The sequence below is a fragment of the Haliotis cracherodii genome, unplaced genomic scaffold, assembly GCF_022045235.1.
Source record: "Haliotis cracherodii isolate W230 unplaced genomic scaffold, xgHalCrac1.p SCAF_6, whole genome shotgun sequence".
NCBI lineage: Eukaryota > Metazoa > Mollusca > Gastropoda > Lepetellida > Haliotidae > Haliotis > Haliotis cracherodii.
In genome coordinates this window covers 35,504,614-35,520,979 of record NW_027266319.1, presented here as the reverse complement: position 1 = coordinate 35,520,979, position 16,366 = coordinate 35,504,614, and the positions used below count along the sequence as shown (strand labels likewise).

At 39.0% G+C, this 16,366-nt stretch overlaps 1 protein-coding gene across 1 annotated transcript; it reads left to right on the top strand.

Annotated features, from left to right (window-relative positions):
• Positions 1-96: 96 nt before the first annotated feature.
• On the top strand, positions 97-10,199 carry LOC139445978 (uncharacterized). Its single transcript, XM_071227230.1, has 2 exons — positions 97-320; positions 6,537-10,199. The coding sequence occupies exon 2, from the start codon at positions 6,538-6,540 to the stop codon at positions 7,276-7,278; it is 741 nt and encodes a 246-aa protein (XP_071083331.1). The 5' UTR covers positions 97-320; position 6,537; the 3' UTR covers positions 7,279-10,199.
• The last annotated feature ends 6,167 nt before the right edge of the window (positions 10,200-16,366 follow it).

The window sequence follows — 16,366 nt, the reverse complement described above, 5'->3', positions numbered from 1 at the left end:
TGGTCGATCAGCTTGATCAGCTCGACTTGGGAGACTTGTCGTTCATGTTTCCGTACACATGTGAAGCAATCGCCCGCACGCAGCCTGAGAGTCGTTGAGCATGGCCGACCAAGCGGGAATAAAGGCCAACTGAGTGTCTCACTAACAACGTGTATCACTGTACAGGACAACCATGTCGGACTTACACACTCACATACTCAGGAAATAGACGTAACTTGTGCATTTCAATCATGTTTGACAGATTGTTTATTTCATCAACCCGCGTGGAATGTTCATCCGCCTAATCAAACACATCAGAGTTGACGTCACCAAGCGGACAGGTAAGGAACACCTTGTGACTGTTAACAATATTGTACAGTTTCTAGGTTCTAACTTTAGGCTGTATTTACTGAGGCAACACTATACTACAGCGTGACCTGTATTAGCTGCTTAGGCGTTGATTATTGATCGCCGTTACACAGCAGCTACCTGTGATTACACAGGCGGGACGAGAGGGGGGAGCATGGACCCCCCCCCCCCCCCCCCTTTTTTTTTTTTAGGAAAACCAAATGTACTTTGTTGTAGGCAGTGCAATTATCTGAGAAAGGGTTTCGGTATTTTGGGCCCCTCCCTTTTAAAAAGGCTGCATCCGCTCCCAGTTTTTATGATACAGGTGTAAATACTACTCACCTGGTAATATTGAATATATATCAAACATCTGAAGGCATATCTGTCGACGCGGTGTTTTGAATGTCAACCTTGATCCAGTATGGCTACCTGTACACGTCAATAATATCAATTATCGATTACCAATCAGGTCAGTTGGGTATCATTGTCTGGGAAAGAGTTGATTGATTTATTGATGGTCGATGTATTATTGGCCATGAACGGTCGGCAGTATTGCGGTATGTCGGTCCCCACAGCTGCTGGCGCTATACCAGCGTACTCGGGACTCACATAGGTATGCAAGGTGTATAATGAATTACAGAGGTTTATGCTTATTGAGTCATTTAGATTCTTTCAGCATCGTTCGTATTCATATTTGTTTGGCATACATGGAAACACGAGGTGGGAGAGCGAGTGCGTGTGTTATCAGGGAAAAGTGAATGATCATAAGTGACAGAGCTAGAAGGCGAGTGTGTGTGAGATTTGTTTGTTTGTTTGTTTGTTTGTGTGTTGTTGTTTTACGCCGCACTCGGCAATTCCATCTGTTTGACGTCTGTCTGTACATAATCGAGTCTGAACCAGACAGTCAAGTGATTGACATCATGAGCATCTATCTGCGCAATTGGGATACGATGACATGCATCAACCAAGTCAGCGAGCCTGACCAACCGATCCCGTTAGTAGCTTCTTACAACAAGCGTAGTCGCCTTTTACGGCAAGCATGGGTTGCTGAAGACCTATTCTATTCCGGATCTTCACGGGTAACCACTTTCCAATCCAAAAGCCCCCACGTTGCCCCGTTGCTATTTCGTAGCCAAGGCGATGGCCGTCTCATCACACATGTCGACTGCAGTGGGAAACAGTGATTCTGTATGGCCAGGGTGAATGTGTCGCATCAAAAATCCCGATCGTTCGTTGTACGTCCTATCGAACACTGGTTTGTCTGATCCAGATTTGATTTTTGTACATGTAGAAACAGTAGTTAAAGGGCCCGACCGAGGCATTTCGTTGTTTTACTAAGAAACAGTTTAGGATTTCCAGAAACCAAAAAATATTAGGTCGCGCCCTTTAACTACTGTTTCCTTATTGGCTGATAAGAATGGGCGGGGCTAGTCTATATAACGCTGCACGATGTCACTAATTTCGTGCTGTTATATACAGTTGTATTTGTGTTGATGGTTATCTAAGCAGTCTGTAAAGATGTTATTGTTGACGTATTTATTTATATGAATTGACTTCATAATGGGTTTGTATTAATTTATTGAGGTATACACATTAAAACCGATGTGTATACTTGCCTTAAATCCGCTTACTCGTTGTGCACAGCGCTCTTTACGTTTATACCTGCATAAATGCAAACATGTATTGAAGTAACTTCTAAAATAATATTTACGGAGTTCGGCGTAAACCAACATTCACTCTCTCTAGAATTCCAGTACAAACATATTCCGACATGGTTGCTGGTCCTACATTTACTGTCTAGACACGTGAAGACATGTATATTCCGACAATACGAGCCCTAGTTCAATTGTAATCGGATCATCAGCCGCCATGCCTGGCTGGATTTGTGATGATCACTGGAGCGTAGAGCCTTCTGTCTCACTGTCCTATAAAATACATACACTCACGTTACTGGCGGATCCAGAGGGGGTCCAGGGGTCCACCTCCACCACCACCCCCTTTTGAAAAAATAAATACACTCTTCTGTAGGCATTAACATTTTCTGAGAGAAGATTTTGATATATTGGACCCCTCCCTTTTAAAAATGGTGGATTCGACGTTCGCCGTTCATGTGATTGTTCATATTAACACATGCATGCGACAATAAGAAGATGGATATATCTATGAATTAAATTTCACAAGTTTATATATGTTTGGATAAGATGATAAATAGTGTTGTTTAGGCCAAGGTGGTGTTAACATCTCCAGGGAAATGGGTGAGAATGTATGTCATGAATTGCGGTTAAAGGAGCGATTATCTCCACTTGACTGGGCGCATTGTTGCATATCGCCGTGATGTGAATGGAAGGTTGGGTAAAACTGGTTAGAGTCCTACTCCCTGTGCGTGTTGCGACGGACTGCCTCGGGGTTGGGGTTCGAATCGTATATTATGATAAGGGTCATGATATGTCATGTCTACGACCTGTATCTGTTTGGGCGTTTCCCACTCTGTTAGAAAACACATCGCCTGGACGTGTACAATGTCGACCGACCTAACCCTTCACATGAAGGCAAATGTCAATGACTGCCGATAACCCATTAGAAATGAAGGTTTTGGAGCTAAAAGGGATACACAAATTACTTTTCACTACTTTTTATTTCCCCAGCATATAATACGTCCGTCCGTATTTCGTTTCCAGAGCATAACTTGAAAACTGGGAAAAATTTGCATCTAAAGTTGGTACATGTATCAACAAGGGGCTGAAGTGGTGCCATTTGCTGTTGAGGGCCCCAGGATATTTTTCATCTTCTGATGATTCTTGTGAATAAAACCCGAAAAACAGCTTTAGAAATTTTCATTATCAAGTACAATAATTGATTGCCTTTGATTGTGGAATATTATGGTGTGTTCATTTTTTGGGGGTATGAATGCAGTTTTCATTCGGAAAAAAAATTAAGATAAAAACCTGTCCCAATTCTAAAAATGTATCAAAGTCCATATATGTGGCAAATGCTTGCATTACACAAATCCCAACGACACATTTTGAACGTAAAATACAGTTTATACAATTTTGCAGCTTTTTAAAAAAAATAATGGTTTGGACATTTCAACTGGAAGATAAATGATAATATTCTGAAAAAATGGTGGGAACAAATTGAATAAAATATCAGACTAGATGACATTGAGTAATGAGTAATGCTTTAATATTTTCAATATGACCTTGAAGCAAGCAATATTGTTTTTACATAATAAATAATGGCTTCCCCAAAATGCTGAACAAATAATTAATCCTAAAGTTTAATCCCATGAATAAATTGTTCTGTATAAAGAAATGCTTGTCTTTGCCATGTCACGGCGAAACATTGTATGTCTTGAAGTCTGACTCAACAGAATAATCTGTCTCAGACTAAAGACCCAGACCCAGGTTATGGCCCTAATCTCCCTGTCAGCCCTGACTAAATCATCATGATGTGTAACCTTCCGTAACGTGCAAGAACAACGGAACCACAATAAGAACAGAATCATCGTGTAACCACCCTGACTTGTAATCAGGATCAGCTACAGTTTAGCTAAATAACCTCATGATTATGGTATTCTTGGATTAAGCGATGCTCCATCAAGATTCGCTTGTGAGGAACTCCAGGAAAGCTCTTGAGGCATTGTAATGTTGCATAGCTTACTCACTTTCTTGCCTTATTATGCCTCAAGGGCAGACTGACCAATCAGGGAGCAGAAGTTCTTACCCCATATGAGCCCGTATGCCGTCAGTAAAAATCCAAGATGGTTGTTACTGACCTAATATGAGACCTTATACCGTCAGTAGCAGCCATCTTGGATTTTCCAACACCCACCTCACATATTTCACATGAAACTTCTGGTACCGACATTCGTTATTCGACACTGTTTTGTGTTTTAATATCATTAATTGTGATGTGCGAAGACATTATATTTTTAAGAAACTACGTTCATGACTTGATAAGAAAAATAATAGGAAAAAAAGCTTACAACGGAGGTTATTGAGTCACAAGTAGAAACGTCATAGAACATAATATAAGGGTGAAATAGCGTTACCATTATTATAGCTAAAATGGATGGCATTTGTAATCAAATATAAAGAAACAACAATATCGGTTTTGAAGCATTTACTGCAACTTAACACGAATGTCACTGACCCACTTTTACAAATATGGAAACGTCATAGAACAAACCAGATGACGTCACTATTGAACGTGACGTTACCTATCCCTATCATATGACGTCACATAACAACGGGTGTGATAATGGCCCGTCGTCAAGCAATATGAGGGCATTATCAAGTTACAGTGGCCCGCACATTTTTGATAATATGCGGGCGGTTTAATTATATCCATTTTTAGCTATAATAGAGGATGACGTCAAAAACAAGAAACGTGACGCCAATGACGTCAAATAGCAATAGAATAGATAGCAGCCCGTCGTTAGGGAAAAGCGGACTGCTATCAAGTTACAGTGGTCCGCTGATTTCTGATAACATGCGGTATTTATATGTCATTAGATAATTCTATCTTTTGTATCCTTGTTTAAACATTCACATTTAGTGCATTATATATTCCATTGTTAGTGTTTATGTTTACATTAAAGCGTTGTACCGGAAACAGGTACTGGCCCTGTAGTTTATACCGGTTGAAAGTGCCAAGATTTTACTTTGACATGACATGTGCGATATGAATACCAAATAGTGTAAACTTTTCGTCATAATATATTATATTTTTAGTTATAGTGTCTTTAGTTGCCGTATACGGTGTCATATTAGGTTAGCAGAAAAATATTGGGCGAGGCGACAACATAATTAACAATATACAGTTGGCTCTAAGTGCCTCGTAGGCGACACTGTCTTTGTGAAGACGAAGCCTGAAAGGCCACTCTAAACGAAGCCAATTCTGGTCCGCCAGCACAAGACATTAGCGTTATTGTGGCAAGCGGCAAAGAATGACACGCTTTTCACTTCCGTTTCTTATCTCTGTATGACGTGACGTCATTTGCTTTTTCCTTTAGATCTGAATATTTATTTATTTAGAAGTAAGGATGGAACATCACGTGTCAAGCAGTGAAGGGGAATGTTTAACGCAGTGTAGAAAACCATCTTAATTTTGCAATTCTTTAACAAGAGCTCATCAGTGGATTTTTTAAGTTATAAAAAAGCGTTGTATGTAACTCCTCCAAGTTTGAAGATTTGTCAGCAAGGGTAATGCAAATGGCAAATAATCAATACAGTCTATCGGGTTTTTCTTAGTAAATACAATAGCTGGGCTTCGCCAGAGCAGAAAACGTCTAAGACTTGCGTCATTTCTGGTTTTACTCCAACGTCAAGCTGACATGCCGTGATACAACTGAAATACTGTTCTAAGTAGCCCACACACTCACTCACTCACTCGCGTTCGCACGGGGTTATTAAGCTAAGGTTCCGGGATATAGTTGAAATACCATACAACGCCGCTCACTCATACCAGAATTGCATAATTAGACTTGTATACTGATATTTTTCATGAAACTGTATTTTTATGGTGTAATAGAGCGTCTGACAAATGAGTAGAATGTCTGTGGTTCGATTCCCGGTCGCCACCCTAACCGGCGCTCGACATAAAAGGGACAAAAAGAACTCTTCAGTTCGGAGTCAGTATACTGTGTGTGGATCGGGTATTCGTGAATCGGTATCTGGGTGGGCTAGGACAGTGAGCACTAGTAAGTTTGGACTAGTACAGACAGTAACACGCATATATTCACGCACGTCCCTATATAAGTGGAAGAATCTTCAACGCGACGTTAAGCATGTTTTTCTGCATGGCAACATTTTCATTTGTCCTACCTGAAGCATAATCTAGGCTTCAAATGTTGTTTTGTTGTTTAACGCCGCACTCAGCAATATTCCAGCCATATGACGGCGGTCTGTAAATAATCGAGTCTGGTCCAGAGAGTCCAGTAATTGACAAAATGAGCAACGATCCACGCAATAGGAATACGATGACATGCATCAACCAAGTCAACGAGCATGACAACTCGATACCGTTGGTCGCCTCTTACGACAATCAAAGTCGCCTTTTACGACAAGCATGGGCTGCTGAAGAGCTTCTCTACCCCGGATCTTCACTGGTCATGTTTCAAATGAAGGATACCATATTCAGTTAGTAGGAATGTTTTTTTCTATTAATGATACTGTGATGACTTTGTATTTAATATTTTTTTGTTTCAGAATGGCCGACCAACTGGTCTCTAGCCAGAGCGTCAGTGAGAGCGATATTCAGCCACACATCAACGGAGGCACGTTCAGACTCAACGTCGGATACGAGAATGAGGCTTTCGAAGAATCATCAACAGACCCTACACCAGAAGTTCAAAATGGACATGCGCCAAATGCCGAAAATGGGACTACTTCTGCCATACGACTTCCACCCCCGCCGTCAAAAAAAGACATTTTAGCACAGAAAACTACCTCTGCACAACCACCTACAGAGCCATCCACGACCCCAAACCAAGCCCCGACATCCGGGTACTCGTTACCAGTTGTTTACGACAACAGAAGTGGGAACAATGTGGTAATACAAGAACGGGTTGTGGTACCTCAGTCAGATGGAACACGTGAAATACAGACTCGCGCAATTCCAGAAAGATGGCGAGATTTAGATCGACCGCTACGCCAAAAACATTTAAAATTCTTGAAGGTCTTTGGAACTATAGCAATATTCTTCTTCTTTCCGACCGGCATCCCCGCCTGTTACTATGCCTGCAAGGCAAAGACTGAGTTTGACGAAGGAATCATGAGGGGTAACATCGACAGGGCGGCCAAGTACGCCAAGAGGGCCGAGCGGTTGATCATTATGTCGGGGATCCTCGCCCTTGTCTTCGGTATTTTGGTATTTGCAATGATTGAACGTTCAATGAATCCAGAGATGTACACAACCTGGCACACTGGTGGTATTGCTGGGCAGGGATGAAGGGATCACTAGGGTAGAAGATATGTACCGTATTCGACGTAATAAGCGCCCAAGGCGCTCTCAACATTAGAAATAGGGGGCACTTATTAGAATATTATTTTGGTGAAACAAACAGAGTTAAAGGATATGTTTCGTGGTTTATATGAAATGTTTATAAACGACAGATATATTTGCCCATAATTAAGGGTGCATATAACACACGAGTGCGTGTTATGCGCGAATAAATAAGTCTTGTGCACATTGATCAATCGGAAGGGGTGGTTCTTGGGATTGTTCACTAGCCAATATGTGGCAAATAAGGCTGTGAGCGCTTATTAGAGCGGCGTGCTTATTACGTCGAATACGGTATTTAGGCATTATAATACGCATGAGCTTAAAGGGTTATGAACCGCGTGCTTGCTGTGAAATGCATCTCTATATACTGTGTTTGATTTGAAATGTGAACATAATATACCTGATACGACATGTATTCTTTAATCTTTAAAGACATGTAATTAAATGAGGGGGTGGGGGTTGCTAATATGCCTGTCGGGCGGTGGGGTAGCCTAGTGGTTAAAGCTTTCGCTCGTCGCACTGAAGGCCTGGGTTCGATTACATTGGCACAATGTGTGAAGCCCATTCCCGCAGTGATACTGCTGGAATATTGTTAAAAGCGGCTTAAGACCCAACTCACTCACTCACTCTAATATGCTAATATTCCACCCCATAAAGAATAACAGGCTGAGAAATATTTATGTTGTTATATATTTACCACGATTATGTCGTCGTAACAATTATCCCGTGCAGGATGACAAAATACCTACATTAAATGTGAAAAAGGTAACAATGCATATGTGCATATATACCCACATCGTACCATGTTTACCAGCCAATGACGTTAATAATACACTAGCTCATTAATTCCCTAGTTCGTTATATGTCTTTGCACATTTAAGGTTGAGCTTCTGGTTATGTTCAAACGCAACACGCTGCAAAGATATTTTCAGTTAACACTTAATCTTTCCCCCTAATAGTTCAAGGACGCAGGATGATCATGTTTTGTGTGCACACAAAGGGGGATTAGCTTTAAACCCCTTTTAGTCCATATAAAAATACCTGTTAATTATTCTGCACTGATCGTTAAACCGGCCATTTCGGTTGGAAACGCTACCATACGGATGAACGGATTTTCACTGTGTTAAGGGTCGGGTGGGTAAATGGTAAAAGCGGTCGCTCATCACTTCGCACACCCGGGTTTGTTTCCCAAATCTAGCCCACTACAGATATATTGTCATGATACTGTTAGTAACTCACTCACTCTCACCCTGTCCCCGGTATACGGTATGTATAATATTATGATTAACAGTTGCGCTGACGTCAGCTTCACCAATTATTCTTGGACTCAATATACAGTGTTACTATATACTGTCTGTGGGCGTGTATAGTTGCCCCATTACTACAGCATGCATATGGCGCTGTTCACGTTTTACAAGTCACATGATCTACTTCCGAACAAGGCTGTAGTTTCCCAAATTTTAAGATTTGATGATCTATGGAAATATTTCGTTGTGTTTTTTTTTAATCTATGCATTTATCTAACAACATAAGCTATCACAGGCCAAAATATTGTGTTTAGATGACACGGTGGTTTAAGTTTAACTGGATGTTTGTCACAGTGTCGATTGGTAATTTATATAATTGCATTCATTATTCATGATGTGAATCCACCAGATGTTACCACTGCGTGTGGAGAATATAGACCATATCGCCAACACCAGCCACACATGGGAAATTCACTTCTCGCATAACCGAGTCTGTATGGATGGAACGGCGATCCTAGAACGATCCTCAACAACACAAGCATGTACGCTTTCTTCGCAATCAACCACCAATTTCTAATCGTTCTTGTAGTAATGCTTTCCGATTTTTAAAGATATTGAAATGAGCTGCTCTAGCACTCTAGTTTTTGACATCTGCCGTCACGTGCCTGATTTAGACTGGTTCCAATGTTTCTATGCTATTTTTATGGGTCTCATTCTAATGTAGTATCATGTGTAGTCCTGACCAGGACAGTCACACGAGAACGGTTGTCCCAGCGTTGAATGAGTTATTTGGAGTTTAGTTTCAATTTAATCAGGGTGTGTCAGGAAAAGGGGAGAAAAGCTCAGAGAATCGCAGGTCGCAGACTTTACACCCTTTGTGAAGCACGGATATCGATTTGCGGAACCATGCTTCATAATCAGGCCGAATATGAATTTTGATCCTACTATCAGCGGATCCTTACACAGCTAAGGGATGCAACTCTGCACAGCGTTCAATGGTGTATGAGAAGGGAAATAAGTGTCGGCTTATGGTAATGATAACAATGATATCAGCAATCGCTCTGGTTTCCTAGCTGTTAACTGCGTTCTCAAATATTCATTTTCCTATCCTAGCTAAATGAATATATTATACATTTACTAACTGAAGGTGTCAAAGTTAACGGTAGTGTCTTGATTGACGATTGTTCATGGTTTATGTTTTTGTATTCCATTGTTTTAGGTTGCAAATACCCATGTTAACAATAGAGGTATCCTGGGGACCTGCTGTGTCTGTGTACAATCAAGAAGGATGTTGCGTCGACATCACGAAATTCCAGATCCCAGTTTTCATCCATTCGCTGTACAGAGTTGTGTCCCTTTGTCACATTTTTTACAAATGTCTTCAAAAGTTTATTCTACCCTGTTTTTGTAATACCCTGTTTCGTAATATTGTTAATGTCATACTGCTGCGTCTAAAATGAAATATTTTTGTTTGTATATGTATATACTAGGAATATTTACATTATATTTGAATCTCTATGTTTTGTTATATGTTCCTAGTGGAGACACCAATGTACAGTGTATGCTGGTGTATAATTGCAATAATGTGGGTGTGATACCGTTCACAGATGTCAGTATTTTAGATAAATTTATTAAACATATCTATAAACAAAAACGTTTTGTGTGTGCAAATATGGATGCAGTTATGACGACCAGGGTTTCAGAACCGCCCGTAAAATACAATACGCTGTTTAGATGCATTCCACGTGAGATTGGGATGTGTTTTTGTTCTGCTCTCGGCAATATTCCAGCTGTTATGACATCCTGCTCACGCATTATAGAATACAGTCTGGACCAGACAAACCAACAGCCGGGGTATTTCAGCCTCATCATCGGATCGCATTTACCTGGCTCTTACGAAAAGCATCGGAGACTTTTGAGACCATTCCGATACGGAGTCCCAAGGGGAAACAGTAGAGGATGCGTGTTCATTCATATGATCACAGCATGAGAATTGGACGTATTAATATTTGTCGAATAGCCAACACTGTGATGAAGAAAATATTAATTCCGGTTTCACTTTTATTGGCACGGTTATGTTAACCAGTTATAAGTACTAGGCTGCCGTTGTACAGAGCGATCTTAGCGCTAAGGTGATCGTAACTCCCATACATTAACATAGACCTACGACAGTCCTAACGCTAAGGTTGTTTTGTACAACGGCATTCAGTTCTGCAGCTGCTACACTACTGTTGTAGTCAATATCAGGTGTCACAGGGTTGTACGTGTAAATGTCAGGTGTCGCATTGAATGTACCTGTTTTACACATAATCCAGTTTGTTACACATAATGCGGACGTTTTGTTAATGCTCTACATGTTGTACATGTACGATGTTGTTGCTTGTTTGGCAGACAAATAGCACATTTTGATGAAGTAAATATCATACCGACATCGTCTCTATAGTTTTCCACGTAACTATAATATCCCACTGCGCGACGTTATTATAATATCCCACTGCGCGACGTTATTATAATATTCCAGTACACGATGTTTTTATAATATCCCACAACACGACATTATTGTTATATTCCAGTACACGACGTGATTATAATATATACTACGATACGTTGTTATGATATCCAAATGCATGAGGTTATCATAATATCCCACTACAATACCTTATTATAATATCCTTTTACACGACGTTATTATAATATCCCACTACACGACGTTATTATAATATTCCTTTATATGACATAATTATAATATCCCACTATACGATGTTATTGTTATATTCCAGTACACGACGTGATTATAATATATACTACATTAACACATTTTGATGAAGTAAATATCATACCGACATCGTCTCTATAGTTTTCCACGTAACTATAATATCCCACTGCACGACGTTATTGTAATATCCCACTACACGACGTTATTGTAATATACCACTGCATGAGGTTATTATAATATCCCACTACACGACGGTATTATAATATCCACTACAATACGTTATTATAATATCCCACTGCATGAGCTTATTATAATATCCCACTGCATGAGGTTATTATAATATCCCACTACACGACGTTATAATATTCCAGTACACGACATTTTTATGATAGCCCACTACACGACGTTCTAACTATATCCCACTACACGACGTTATTACTATATCCCACTACACGACGTTATTACTATATCCCACTACACGACGTTATTACTATATCCCACTACACGACGTTATTACTATATCCCACTACACGACGTTATTACTATATCCCACTACACGACGTTATTGTAATATCCCGCTACACGACGTTATTGTAATATCGCGCTACACGACGTGATTGTAATATACCACTGCATGAGGTTATTATAATATCCCACTACACGACGGTATTATAATATCCACTACAATACGTTATTAAAATATCCCACTGCATGAGGTTATTATAATATCCCACTACACGACGTTATAATATTCCAGTACACGACATTTTTTTATGATAGCCCACTACACGACGTTATTACTATATCCCACTACACGACGTTATTGTAATATCCCGCTACACGACGTTATTGTAATATCCCGCTAGACGACAGTATTATAATATCCACTACAATACGTTAGTATAATATCCCACTGCATGAGGTCATTATAATACCCCACTTCACGACGTTATTATAACATCTCAGTACACGACTTTATTATAATATCCCACTACAATACGTTATCATAATATCCCACTACAGGACGGTATTATAATATCCCACCACACGACGATATTATAATATCCATTACAACACGTTATTATAATATACGTTACCATAATCATCATCATATACTACGCTAAAACGAAGTCAGTTAATTGTAGAGCCCATGATCAATATGAAGTACAATCGGGTATTACTTCGGGCCTTCTCCCCATCAAACTGATATGCAGTGATACAACATTCGCTGTTCAAAACTCACGAAAGGGCTGTGTATTCAACTGTGTATTCAATGTCACGCATGTCGAGTCGTTGGCGCCAACAATGACATCAAAGGTTAAAAACAACAACGAATATTGAAATGTGTTGATATTTTATTCATAATAAGATTTCATGAAAATAATGGCATGATTAAATGGACTTTTGCTATTTTTTACAATAAGATATTTCATTTTTTGCAAATTCATTGGCATCGTTTAATTTAATATTCTTCGACGTTTAAACAGTAGAATGAACAGTTGGAAAATATGATAAATGTGTGATTACCTATCACAGTGCTTAACGTTTTCACGTAAGTAACTCGACGACCTTCAGAGAGGCCATCACGTGGCCAACAACAAACAATACAGAAATATATAAGCTGCAAACGGTAAGATAACTCTCTTAAGACATATCACCTGACTTCCTATTATTTCGTTTAAAATAAAACATGACTTGTGAATACAGTTCTAATAATGCTACATATGTTCAAACCTTTATACTTCCATAATCGCAAAAAATATATTGAAGGCAATTGTTATAAATAAAAACATATAAATAATAATAACTTCACAACATGTGGCATTGTACAACGCAATAAGGCAACACAATTTCCGTCCACTATATCAGCCAATCAGGAAACAGTTGTCTCAAAGTAAGCGAAACAAAACTGCAAGACCAATTGTTTGGCTAGTTACATGGAATTACTTGCAATTTATTTATAACCAGCTAGCTTAAATAAGGCGTAATTCTGGTCATCCAAATATATTGATATACGATAGATGATCATAATAATGATGGTATTTTGTTTCATTCCAACTAAGTGCCCTCAACAGGAAAAAAATCGTTATTTTGTTGAAAATTAAGATAAGTTTTTATAAATGTAAATTAAGAAAGTTCTTGGATAGCTGACCTATGTACAATTACATGTTCTGAAAGAATATAGTTATGATGGTTTCGTTTTCGTCATTGTAGAATGGTTTAATCTGGAACCGAGCGCTTTATGATTATATTCATTAAGAGGTGTCTAATCTGCAGGGAGACTACCTCAAATTACGGTCGGTTTTATTCTTTCTAATTCTACCATGAATTTCGAAATTATTCGATTCCTGTTAGTCAATCAGAGTTTTCAAATTACAACCCCCACCTCTGATTAACACGGCCGATGCGTATTGTACTGAAACATTTACACGGGGATACAGTCATTGTCGATAGGCATGTCAAATAGTTATTTGTACAACAATAAATTACTACAAAATACAAAGTATGTGTAGCAAGACATTTTGAGAAGAAAACATGATACAAATCTAAAGGAACCATGGAGAGCTTAACATTTGGCGTTTTTCTATGGCCGATTGTGACATGATAATGTCTGCGTCAGAATGATAAGTGTGACGTCATAATAGAGGCATACTGTTTAGAAGTTAACCTTGCGGGGCTTGCTTTATTTTCTTCATTCTTGACCAACTCGTGTTATTCCGGGACAAGCCGAATAGCGACTCGTGCCCCTCTCGTGGCCATTTTTGCAACCGGGTTCCGTCTTAGCGCAAACGGGCATACCTAAAACAATTGTCAATTCGTTGCGCAATGTTTCACATATATTTCCCCATATATTATTTATATTTCAGATGCAATTTAAAGCACATCAGGACATGCGAAATTATACAGTATGATTGAACACATTTAACTGTGTCTTTTAGATGCAAGACATATGTAAAAACAGAAATTATTTCTGAGGGATTCTTTGACGAAGAACTTGAAATCATACGCGTATTCTGATTGGTTTGTCGTATTTTCGCACATAACATTCATCGATAGGGGGGCGAGTCTTCTTGCAGGTTACGGAAAGGGGCGAGTGGTGACGAATGTATTTTCTTTAGGGGTTACGAAGTTGCTGCGCGGCAAACTATCAACGTCGCTTCCTATTCGAATAAAATATAACAGTGTGAAATAAATACAATATTTGAACATACACACCAAACTATGTTAATAAATTTTTAAAAAAACTTCACATCCAAGAGTTGGCTTAATTTTGTCATGGTAGAATGTATATAACTATGTGCTGTGTATACCTTGGTTTGAAAGCACGGCTGATTTAAATGGGACTCCAGTTTCAGTTGTGAACCCCATACGAATTAAACGAAAATTGAGCTATACTCTTGACAAGTTTGTTGTCAGCCCCAATTATCTTAGCCTCAGTCATCACAGTTACGTTTGACTTTGTAAACTATGAGGTGAAATATTTAGAAACTGAAATATTTGAGAATTGACTTTCACTTTGTGTGAGTTCATCGGAGTATGAATCTTCATAGAGTGAGGTCCAAACTCTATGAACGTCGGAGCTTGCGATTCATATAATTTTAAATATCACTTGTTTTACCTCAAGGAGGTAGACCTTGGTCTATACACAAGTATATTTAGGATAGAACGTTTACACTGACAGCCATACAACAACCAGTTGTATCGCGGAATAAAATAGTTCCTCAAAACGAGAGGTGACATGAGCTTATGTATGCTCAACATGCTCAACAGGGACATCTTTTGTAGTTTCTTTAGAACAGATGTACTCAAATAATATCCTCAAATTAAAAAAGTACATGAAAATGACTACAAGGCATGTTAAACCAAACAAGAAATAAACTTACTCCACTTTCTGTTTGTTCCCTGCTTTCAGCCTTGAAATGAGAAAAGATAAAAAAAATAATTGCTGTTTTGGTCGGCAGCTTTGTCACCTAGTATAAGTTTTTTTCCATAACATTATCTACCTGCGTCTTCTGCAATGAAAGCAAGTATCAGAAAAAAATTAAATTCAAAACTGCTTGATTCATTTTATACAAAAAACCATACACATATATTGGGAGATAGACCTGGAGTGTTTTTTTTAGTTAGAGGTTCGAACGTAGAAATATTTGAAATATTTGCAGGTATCGAATCATAGTTCGAAACCTTTGAATTGAAAACACACAAGGTTTATCTCCCTTGTACCATAACCCAATGCCGAAACATACGTGTTCTTGGCTTTAACTGAAATCATTAGTCATGCGTCATTGGTTAAGCCTTGTATTTTCGGTAGGTTGAAAGGGTAAATTTTGAAGATCGGTTTTAATCTGCATAAAGTCTGCTTTATGTACCAGAACCATAGTTTGCACCACAATAAGAAAACCACTTCAAACAGAATGTAAAGCCACCGTTGTAAAGTACACACCACTGTTATGACGTCATAAGTACTACGAGAGGGAAGTCTAAGCAGAGTAGCGCCAAAGGTCAAGCCAAGTTAATGCTGCTTAATGTTACAATACAATTTCTTAGCATTTGCTCTTCAAGTTGTCCGCCTGAAATATTATTAACACGTACTGGAAATATGAACACGAACCACAACACATTATTTCGCAACGTTAAAGAAGTAAGAATTTGCCAAACAGGGAGGCTTGCGACAAGTCGTCATCAACGGGATCATGGTCTAATGTAGATTCTTTACCTCTTGCGGACCAATCAGAACGCAGGATTCCAAAGTGGCATGGTAGAATTGTACATGATGATAGTCCAGTGCACGTGATTGTCGTATATATGCCAGTGACATATTAAATATTAAATCTCCACATTAATTCGATAAACAACACTGAACCAAACAACATTCGATGTAACGGTGTTCTTTTATACACGGGGAAAGGGAGAAGAGAGGTTGAACAGATTAGCTGTGTTTGTCACGATCCTTTCGTTATTCATCTAACGTCGACTTACCCATATAACTTCAAGAAAACGAGAGTCGACTTCCCCTCCTACAGTGTCAAGGGAACGAGAGTGACTTCCCTCTATAACGTCAAGAGAACGA